The sequence below is a fragment of the Pseudophryne corroboree genome, chromosome 1 (genome assembly GCF_028390025.1).
Source record: "Pseudophryne corroboree isolate aPseCor3 chromosome 1, aPseCor3.hap2, whole genome shotgun sequence".
NCBI lineage: Eukaryota > Metazoa > Chordata > Amphibia > Anura > Myobatrachidae > Pseudophryne > Pseudophryne corroboree.
This window is the reverse complement of record NC_086444.1, coordinates 406779277-406788536: the sequence shown is the minus strand read 5'-3', so window position 1 is coordinate 406788536 and position 9260 is coordinate 406779277. Positions and strand designations below refer to the sequence as shown.

At 51.6% G+C, this 9260-nt stretch overlaps 1 protein-coding gene across 1 annotated transcript in view; it reads left to right on the top strand.

Annotated features, from left to right (window-relative positions):
• UNG (uracil DNA glycosylase) overlaps window positions 1–9260 on the top strand; it is a 46489-nt gene that overhangs the window by 721 nt on the left and 36508 nt on the right. The window contains exons 2-4 of the mRNA XM_063913257.1: window positions 252–464; window positions 2141–2236; window positions 2529–2626. Of these exons, the coding sequence (XP_063769327.1) occupies window positions 252–464; window positions 2141–2236; window positions 2529–2626 (407 nt within the window). The remainder of the gene's footprint in view (window positions 1–251; window positions 465–2140; window positions 2237–2528; window positions 2627–9260) is intronic.

Below are 9260 nucleotides of genomic sequence, written 5' to 3'. Positions count from 1 at the left end.
GTCTGTACAGGTCGGTAGATGCTAGAATCAAGTGGGCTTCCCCTCAATACGTCACAAGGTCCCTTCAGCCCCTCCGATATAGAACCAACCGTACAGGTCTCCTGTGTAATGTGTGCATTACTTGCATACACCGACCTGTCTAAATCGGAATGATCCTATCCCTGATATGTAACGTAAGGGCTGCACAGGGCCGCATGCTAGCTAACAAGATCAGGTGTGTAATCCGCCCGTTCTCTGCTTGTGATCCCCAGACTACTCCTGTGAAAAAGAGCAGGCCTCCAGAGGCGGGGGGTGACAGCCGCAGCCTGGTATCTCCTCCACTGAGCCCCGAACAACTTGATCGTATACAGAGGAACAAAGCAGCAGCGCTACAGAAACTTGCAGCCCGTTATGCCCCAGATGGGGTCGGGGAGAGCTGGAGGCAGGAGCTGCTGGCAGAGTTCACCAAGCCCTACTTCCTGAAGGTAACGTCAGGACACGGGGTGTACAGATACTAATTTTCCAAATCGGCCTAGTCCAGAAGTCTGGATTTAGTTAATATCAGATCTGCAGCCATTCTCCCTTTCCACTGATACATTTGAATCCCATACACAATAAATGCACTGCTAAGTACCCGTCACCTTTAGGCCTTGTAACCGGCAGCTGCACCCAGGGCCACAGGGGATCTGGTCTATTGGTCGACATGAGTTTTTCAAAGTTTTACTTCATTTTTTGATACTTTACGATCCACGAGGACTACAATTGGGAGTGGTAACCTGTGGTAGCGGAGCGAGGCACCGTGCCTGATGCATGGTGAGCGGACATGGTGCACTAATTGGGGTTCCCGGTCACTTTCCGAAGAAAATTACACCCAAAAAATGTTAACTCATGTTGACCTTTTTCCATGTTGACCTAATGACTGCGTCGACCTAGTTACTGTCGACCCTATGATTCACACGTGGCCACAGTACCTGGTGAAATGGTTCAGGCTAAATTAATTGCAATAATCATCTCGTATCAATAATCCGATTTGCTGCCACTTCTGGTGAGAAACCCCGGAATAAACTCGCCTATAGCGTTTTACTTTTTATTTTTTTCTCTAGCAAATAAGGTGTGGTGGCATTTTAATGCCCTTACACAGAGGTGGCAAGGTTGTAGAGTAGAGATGGCTATTGGTGGGTTAACTATCGATGGTACCGTTGATGGTTAACCTTGATGGCTTAAAACGATTTGCAAGGTAACAATCGGTTTCACCCACCGGTCATCCCTGCTTTTCTAGTTTTTGTGCTGCAGGTCAATCGGAGACGGTGGGTGGTGTATAGACTCATCACATCAATGCTTTTGAATAATCGATGGCCATCCCTAACGGTATCCGTTTGGGTGGTCACCATGTTATTGTCGACAACTATTGGTCCACATGGTCGACACATGAAACGGTCGACATGAGTTTTTCACTTTTTCTTTTGGGGAACTATTCCATACTTTACGATCCACGTGGGCTACGATTGGGAACGGTAATCTGTGCCGAGCACAGCGGTAGCGGAGCGAGTTGCCTTGCCCGAAGCATGGCGAGCGAAGCGGTGCACTAATTGGGATTCCCCGTCACTTTACGCGGAAAACGACACCAAAAACAGTAAACTCGTGTCGACCATTTGTCCATGTCGACCATGCCAATGTCGACCTAATGACTCGACCATAACATGGTCGACCATTCATACCGGAACCATCCCTAACATAGAAGTGATAGGCTGCCAGTCTGAAGGAAGAGGACTTGCAGCGCACATACGGTTTTCCCGACAAGTAAGTGGTTCCAGGTGTTGATTGTAGAACTTTTTGAATGGAAGAATTATTTGTGTGCAGTTGACTTAGTTGGTAATTGGCTGGTTTAGCTTTATTTTTGTGCAGTTGTAAGTAGACTGCACATACAATAGTAGTCATCTGCCAATTTTAGTTAACTAACGCCATGTGATGTCTATCCTATCAAATGGCAATCTGTCCTGGAGATTGTTTCGGGGGCAGCATATTAGAATAATGGCTAATTGCCCTGTATCACTGCAGGTATACAAGACCAGTCACCTGATTGTGTGGTGCATGTGCTTGATATAAGAAGGTATATGCAACACATCCATGCTAACTATGCTATATTTATTTCTTATTTTAGCTGGCTAGTTTTGTCTCAGAAGAACGAAAACGATACACTGTGTACCCTCCTCCAGATCAGGTGTTTGCTTGGACACAGATGTGCAACATTAGAGATGTAAGTGCTTGTTTATGTGCCATTATATTACTTTAAATATTTGTTTGTAATTTGTCAAATTATCGGGATTCTAGTTATGAGAACATGTCTCTGAAATCTCCCAGCAATAAAAAATTGAGGTGTTTTAAAGGAGAACTCCAGTGCAAACAAATGAACAAATGCCCTTCCGCCCATTGGCAGAATTGGGAAGGCCCAGTGCCTGGAAGCCCAGTGGTTGTGGAACTTGTCTATGGTGTGTTTCTGCCTGTTTGATATTTTCTGAACATAAATGGATTTTCAATATTTGTTTTAGGTTAAGGTTGTCATTTTGGGACAAGATCCTTACCATGGACCCAATCAAGCCCATGGACTGTGCTTCAGTGTTAAGCAACCTGTACCACCTCCACCCAGGTAGAGCAATTTACTACCTTGTAGTAGTTTTATAAAAGTTTGCTTTATAAATGCCAGCTGTGAAATCACTGGGTAAACTGTAATTGTCCCATCTTACCTTGTTTCCAGTTCCTATACACTTCAATATCATGTCTGTGGTTGCATGATGGTGTGTTTTAGGAAACCAAATAACTCCTGTTAAGTTATTGGGCCAGTGCCTATTTTGATCAGAAATATGAAGATATCTCCTATATATTTGGCTACATCTGTGACTCTGTGCCTGGCCGTAACGCTGGGTGGAGTCACAGCGGTGGGCGGAGTCAGAAAGTCTCTGCTCCTGCTGCCTGTCCATCTCTCTCTCCCCTCCCCCCACCCATCAGCAGCTCTGACTCCCCGGCCGCAGCGCCGGGCCAACAACAACGGCTGATGCCGCCCCCCGGCATACACATCAGGAGGGGACGGGTGGCGCAGGAGAAGGCTTTCATAGCCCTCCCTGCCCCGCGTACACAGACCCGCCGCCTCCTCCGCACACATCCAGCTGTCCGCTCTCCTGCTGTGACAGGAGGCGAGTGCTGCAGTGACGTCATCTCCTGCAGCACTCGCCTCCTGTCACAGAGAAGAGCCGGCACACACACTCCAGTCTCCGGGGGCTGCCAGCATCTACAGGCAAGCTGGAAACACCCCCGGAGCGAGAGAAAACATACCTGTGAGACCACGCCCCTTTCCCGTCAGGTCACGCCCCCTTTTCGGCCGGCGGGGGGGGGGGGGGGGGGTGAGAGATGTGTGTAACAGTAATACTGACCCGGTGACGCCTCTGGACACTACTGTTTACCAGCCTGCAGCAGCCGCCCACAGCCTCAACGGTGAGTCCCTCCGGCCATCCTACCCACTGATTCTATGTGTGGTCCCCACTTTACAAATGTCTCCTCTTCTGGTGCCCTCCCCCTCCACTACTTTCCCCCCTCTCTTCATCAGCTTCCTCACTGGGGACCCTCCCTGCCGACCCGCGTCTTTCTATCCCCTCCCTGCCGACCCGCGTCTTTCTATCCCCTCCCTGCCGCCCCGCGTCTTTCTATCCCCTCCCTACCGCCCCGCGTCTCTATATCCCCTCCCTACCGCCCCGCGTCTCTATATCCCCTCCCTACCGCCCCGCGTCTCTATATCCCCTCCCTACCGCCCCGCGTCTCTATATCCCCTCCCTACCGCCCCGCGTCTCTCTAACCCCTCCCTACCGCCCGCGTCTCTCTAACCCCTCCCTACCGCCCGCGTCTCTCTAACCCCTCCCTACCGCCCGCGTCTCTCTAACCCCTCCCTACCGCCCGCGTCTCTCTATCCCCACCCTGCGCATCTCTATCCCCTCCCTACCACCCTGCGTCTCTCTATCCCCTCCCTACCGCCCTGCGTCTCTCCCCTCCCTACCGCCCTGCGTCTCTCTATCCCCTCCCTACCGCCCTGCGTCTCTCTATCCCCTCCCTACCGCTCTGCGTCTCTGTATCCCCTCCCTACCGCTCTGCGTCTCTGTATCCCCTCCCTACCGCTCTGCGTCTCTGTATCCCCTCCCTACCGCTCTGCGTCTCTGTATCCCCTCCCTACCGCTCTGCGTCTGTGTATCCCCTCCCTACCGCTCTGCGTCTGTGTATCCCCTCCCTACCGCTCTGCGTCTCTGTATCCCCTCCCTACCGCTCTGCGTCTCTGTATCCCCTCCCTACCGCTCTGCGTCTCTGTATCCCCTCCCTACCGCTCTGCGTCTCTGTATCCCCTCCCTACCGCTCTGCGTCTCTGTATCCCCTCCCTACCGCTCTGCGTCTCTGTATCCCCTCCCTACCGCTCTGCGTCTCTGTATCCCCTCCCTACCGCTCTGCGTCTCTGTATCCCCTCCCTACCGCTCTGCGTCTCTGTATCCCCTCCCTACCGCTCTGCGTTTTTGTATCCCCTCCCTACCGCCCCGCGTTTTTGTATCCCCTCCCTACTGCCCCGCGTCTCTGTATCCCCTCCCTACCGCCCTATAATCCCATACACGGTCCATACCACTGGCTCCTTGATACCTCCCTGACAAACCCTCACCAGGAGTACAGGAGCCATAACCCCCTGCGGTGCCCCCCATAGTTACCGGTATATCGGTGATGCTCCGCTCTGCCGCCTCCTCCCTATCCCTCACACAGCAAGCGCAGGGCGCAAGCCCAGCACCGAGCACATGACCGCGCTGTCCATGCCCATTGGCCCTGGTACCAGCTCCAGCCATCGCCTCCTCCTCCTACTGCACCTGAGGGGGGCGCGCACATAGCGCATGCAGAGGGGACTGGTGCACCTGCGGCCGCGTGGAGATCTTGCGTGCGCAACATGTCTGTGTTGCTACACCTGAAGGATGGTACAGTGTAGAGAGAGGACACAGCTGCCCCTGCTCCGCATTGTACCAGCACTTCCCTCTGTGTCTAATGACACCATTTACCTCTTCATGCGGTATGTCTATATCACATACATCCTTATCCGTGTCCTATATATTGTTACAAATAAAATGACATAGGTATAGGTCCCGCACCCCCTCCCCCCACACCTGCATCCACCTCCCCGTCCACTCGCAGCATCTACATACTCCCTGCCTCATCCGCGGTCCCCCCCCCGCACCCGCTACATTCTGTACATCGTGCTCTGCAGGCACTGTTCACACCGTTGCAAGGGGCTACGCCCCCTTCACCATTGGAAGCACTTTCGTCGTGCAATATTTAACCACTAACAAACCTAGGATTGCAGGTAATACTCATACAAATACTGAACCGCAGCAAGGCGTGCAGGGGTTAAGGGGGCGTAGCCCCTTTCGACGGTGTGAAGAGCGCCCGTAGGGCGCGATGAAGCACCTAGTGTGTGTGTGTGTGTATATATATATATTTCTCTATCGTCCTAAGTGGATGCTGGGGTTCCTGAAAGGACCATGGGGAATAGCGGCTCCGCAGGAGACAGGGCACAAAAGTAAAGCTTTTACAGGTCAGGTGGTGTGTACTGGCTCCTCCCCCTATGACCCTCCTCCAGACTCCAGTTAGATTTTTGTGCCCGGCCGAGAAGGGTGCAATTCTAGGTGGCTCTCATAAAGAGCTGCTTAGAGAGTTTAGCTTAGGTTTTTTATTTTACAGTGATTCCTGCTGGCAACAGGATCACTGCAACGAGGGACAGAGGGGAGAAGAAGTGAACTCACCTGCGTGCAGGATGGATTGGCTTCTTGGCTACTGGACATGAAGCTCCAGAGGGACGATCACAGGTACAGCCTGGATGGTCACCGGAGCCACGCCGCTGGCCCCCTCACAGATGCTGAAGCAAGAAGAGGTCCAGAATCGGCGGCTGAAGACTCCTGCAGTCTTCTTAAGGTAGCGCACAGCACTGCAGCTGTGCGCCATTTTCCTCTCAGCACACTTCACACGGCAGTCACTGAGGGTGCAGGGCGCTGGGGGGGGGCGCCCTGGGAGGCAAATGTAAACCTTTAAAAAGGCTAAAAATACCTCACATATAGCCCCAGAGGCTATATGGAGATATTTACCCCTGCCTAAATGTACTAAATAGCGGGAGACGAGCCCGCCGGAAAAGGGGCGGGGCCTATCTCCTCAGCACACGGCGCCATTTTCTGTCACAGCTCCGCTGGTCAGGAAGGCTCCCAGGTCTCTCCCCTGCACTGCACTACAGAAACAGGGTATAACAGAGAGGGGGGGCAAAATAAATGGCAATATATTAATATAAAAGCAGCTATAAGGGAGCACTTAATCATAAGGCTATCCCTGTCATATATAGCGCTTTTTGGTGTGTGCTGGCAGACTCTCCCTCTGTCTCCCCAAAGGGCTAGTGGGTCCTGTCTTCGTATAGAGCATTCCCTGTGTGTCTGCTGTGTGTCGGTACGTGTGTGTCGACATGTATGAGGACGTTATTGGTGTGGAGGCGGAGCAATTGCCAAATATGAGGATGTCACCTTCTAGGGGGTCGACACCAGAATGGATGCCTTTATTTGTGGAATTACGGGATAGCGTCAACTCGCTTAAGCAGTCGTTTGCCGACATGAGGCGGCCGGACACTCACTTAGTGCCTGTCCAGGCGCCTCAAACACCGTCAGGGGCTGTAAAACGCCCCTTGCCTCAGTCGGTCGACACAGACCCAGACACAGGCACTGATTCCGGTAGTGAAGGTGACGAATCAACCGTATTTTCCAAAAGGGCCACACGTTATATGATTTTGGCAATAAAGGAGATGTTACATTTAGCTGATACTACAGGTACCACTAAACAGGGTATTATGTGGGGTGTGAAAAAACTACCAGTAGTTTTTACCGAATCAGAAGAATTAAATGACGTGTGTGATGAAGCGTGGGGTGCCCCGATAAAAAACTGCTAATTTCAAAGAAGTTATTGGCTTTATACCCTTTCCCGCCAGAGGTTAGGGAGCGCTGGGAAACACCTCCTAGGGTGGACAAAGCGCTAACACGCTTATCAAAACAAGTGGCGTTACCCTCTCCTGAGACGGCCGCACTTAAAGATCCATCAGATAGGAGGATGGAAAATATCCAAAAAGGTATATACACACATGCAGGTGTTATACTACGACCAGCTATTGCGACTGCCTGGATGTGCAGTGCTGGGGTAGTTTGGTCAGAGTCCCTGATCGAAAATATTGATACCCTGGACAGGGACAATATTTTACTGTCGTTAGAACAAATAAAGGATGCATTTCTTTATATGCGTGATGCACAGAGAGATATCTGCACACTGGCATCACGGGTAAGTGCTATGTCCATTTCGGCCAGAAGAGCTTTATGGACACGACAGTGGACAGGCGATGCGTAGAGGAGTTATTTGGGGTCGGTCTATCGGATTTGGTGGCCACGGCTACGGCCGGGAAATCCACCTTTCTACCTCAAGTCACTCCCCAACAGAAAAAGGCACCGACCTTTCAATCGCAGCCTTTTCGTTCCTTTAAAAATAAGAGAGCAAAGGGCTATTCATATCTGCCACGAGGCAGAGGACGAGGGAAGAGACAGCAACAGGCAGCTCCTTCCCAGGAACAGAAGCCCTCCCCGGCTTCTACAAAAGCCTCAGCATGACGCTGGGGCTTCGCAAGCGGACTCGGGGGCGGTAGGCGGTCGTCTCAAGAATTACAGCGCGCAGTGGGCTCACTCGCAGGTAAATCCCTGGATCCTGCAGATAATATCTCAGGGGTACAGGTTGAAATTAGAGACAGAGCCACCTCGCCGTTTCCTGAAGTCTGCTTTACCAACGTCCCCCTCAGAAAGGGAGACGGTTTTGGAAGCCATTCACAAGCTGTATTCTCAGCAGGTGATAGTCAAGGTACCTCTTCTACAACAAGGGAAGGGGTATTATTCCACTCCTTTTGGTGGTACCGAAGCCGGATGGCTCGGTAAGGCCTATTCTAAATCTGAAGTCCTTGAACCTGTACATAAAGAAGTTCAAGTTCAAGATGGAGTCACTCAGAGCAGTGATAGCGAACCTGGAAGAAGGGGACTTTATGGTATCCTTGGACATCAAGGATGCGTATCTCCACGTTCCAATTACCCCTCACACCAGGGGTACCTCAGGTTCGTTGTACAAAACTGTCACTATCAGTTTCAGACGCTGCCGTTTGGTTTGTCCACGGCACCTCGGGTCTTTACAAAGGTAATGGCCGAGATAATATTTCTTCTTCGAAGAAAAGGCGTATTAATTATCCCATACTTGGACGATCTCCTAATAAGGGCAAGGTCCAGAGAACAGCTAGAGATGGGTTTAGCACTATCTCAAGAGGTGCTAAAGCAGCACGGATGGATTCTGAATATTCCAAAATCCCAATTAATGCCGACAACTCGTCTGCTGTTCCTGGGGATGATTCTGGACACAGTTCAGAAAAGGTTTTTCTTCCCGAAGAAAAAGCCAAGGAGTTATCTGACCTGGTCAGGAACCTCCTAAAACCAGGAAAGGTGTCTGTACATCAATGCACAAGAGTCCTGGGAAAAAATGGTAGCTTCTTACGAAGCAATCCCTTTCGGCAGATTCCATGCAAAGGGATCTGTTGGACAAATGGTCAGGGTCGCATCTTCAGATGCACCTGCGGATAACCCTGTCGCCGAGGACAAGGGTATCCCTTCTGTGGTGGTTGCAGGAGGCTCATCTATTGGAGGGCCGCAGATTCGGCATGCAGGATTGGATCCTGGTGACCACGGGTGCCAGCCAGAGAGGCTGGGGAGCAGTCACACAGGGAAGAAATTTCCAGGGAGTGTGGTCGAGCCTGAAAAAGTCTCTTCACATAAGCATTCTGGAACTAAGAGCAATCTACAATGCTCTAAGCCAGGCGGAACCTCTGCTTCAAGGAAGACCGGTGTTGATCCAGTCGGACAACATCACGGCAGTCGCCCATGTAAACAGACAGGGCGGCACAAGAAGCAGGAGGGCAATGGCAGAAGCTGCCAGGATCCTTCGCTGGGCGGAGAATCACGTGATAGCACTGTCAGCAGTATTCATCCCGGGCGTGGACAACTGGGAAGCAGACTTCCTCAGCAGACACGACCTTCACCCGGGAGAGTGGAGACTTCATCCAGAAGTTTTCCACATGCTATTAAACCGTTGGGTAAAACCAATGGTGGACATGATGGCGTCTCGCCTCAACAAAACACTGGACAGGTATTGCG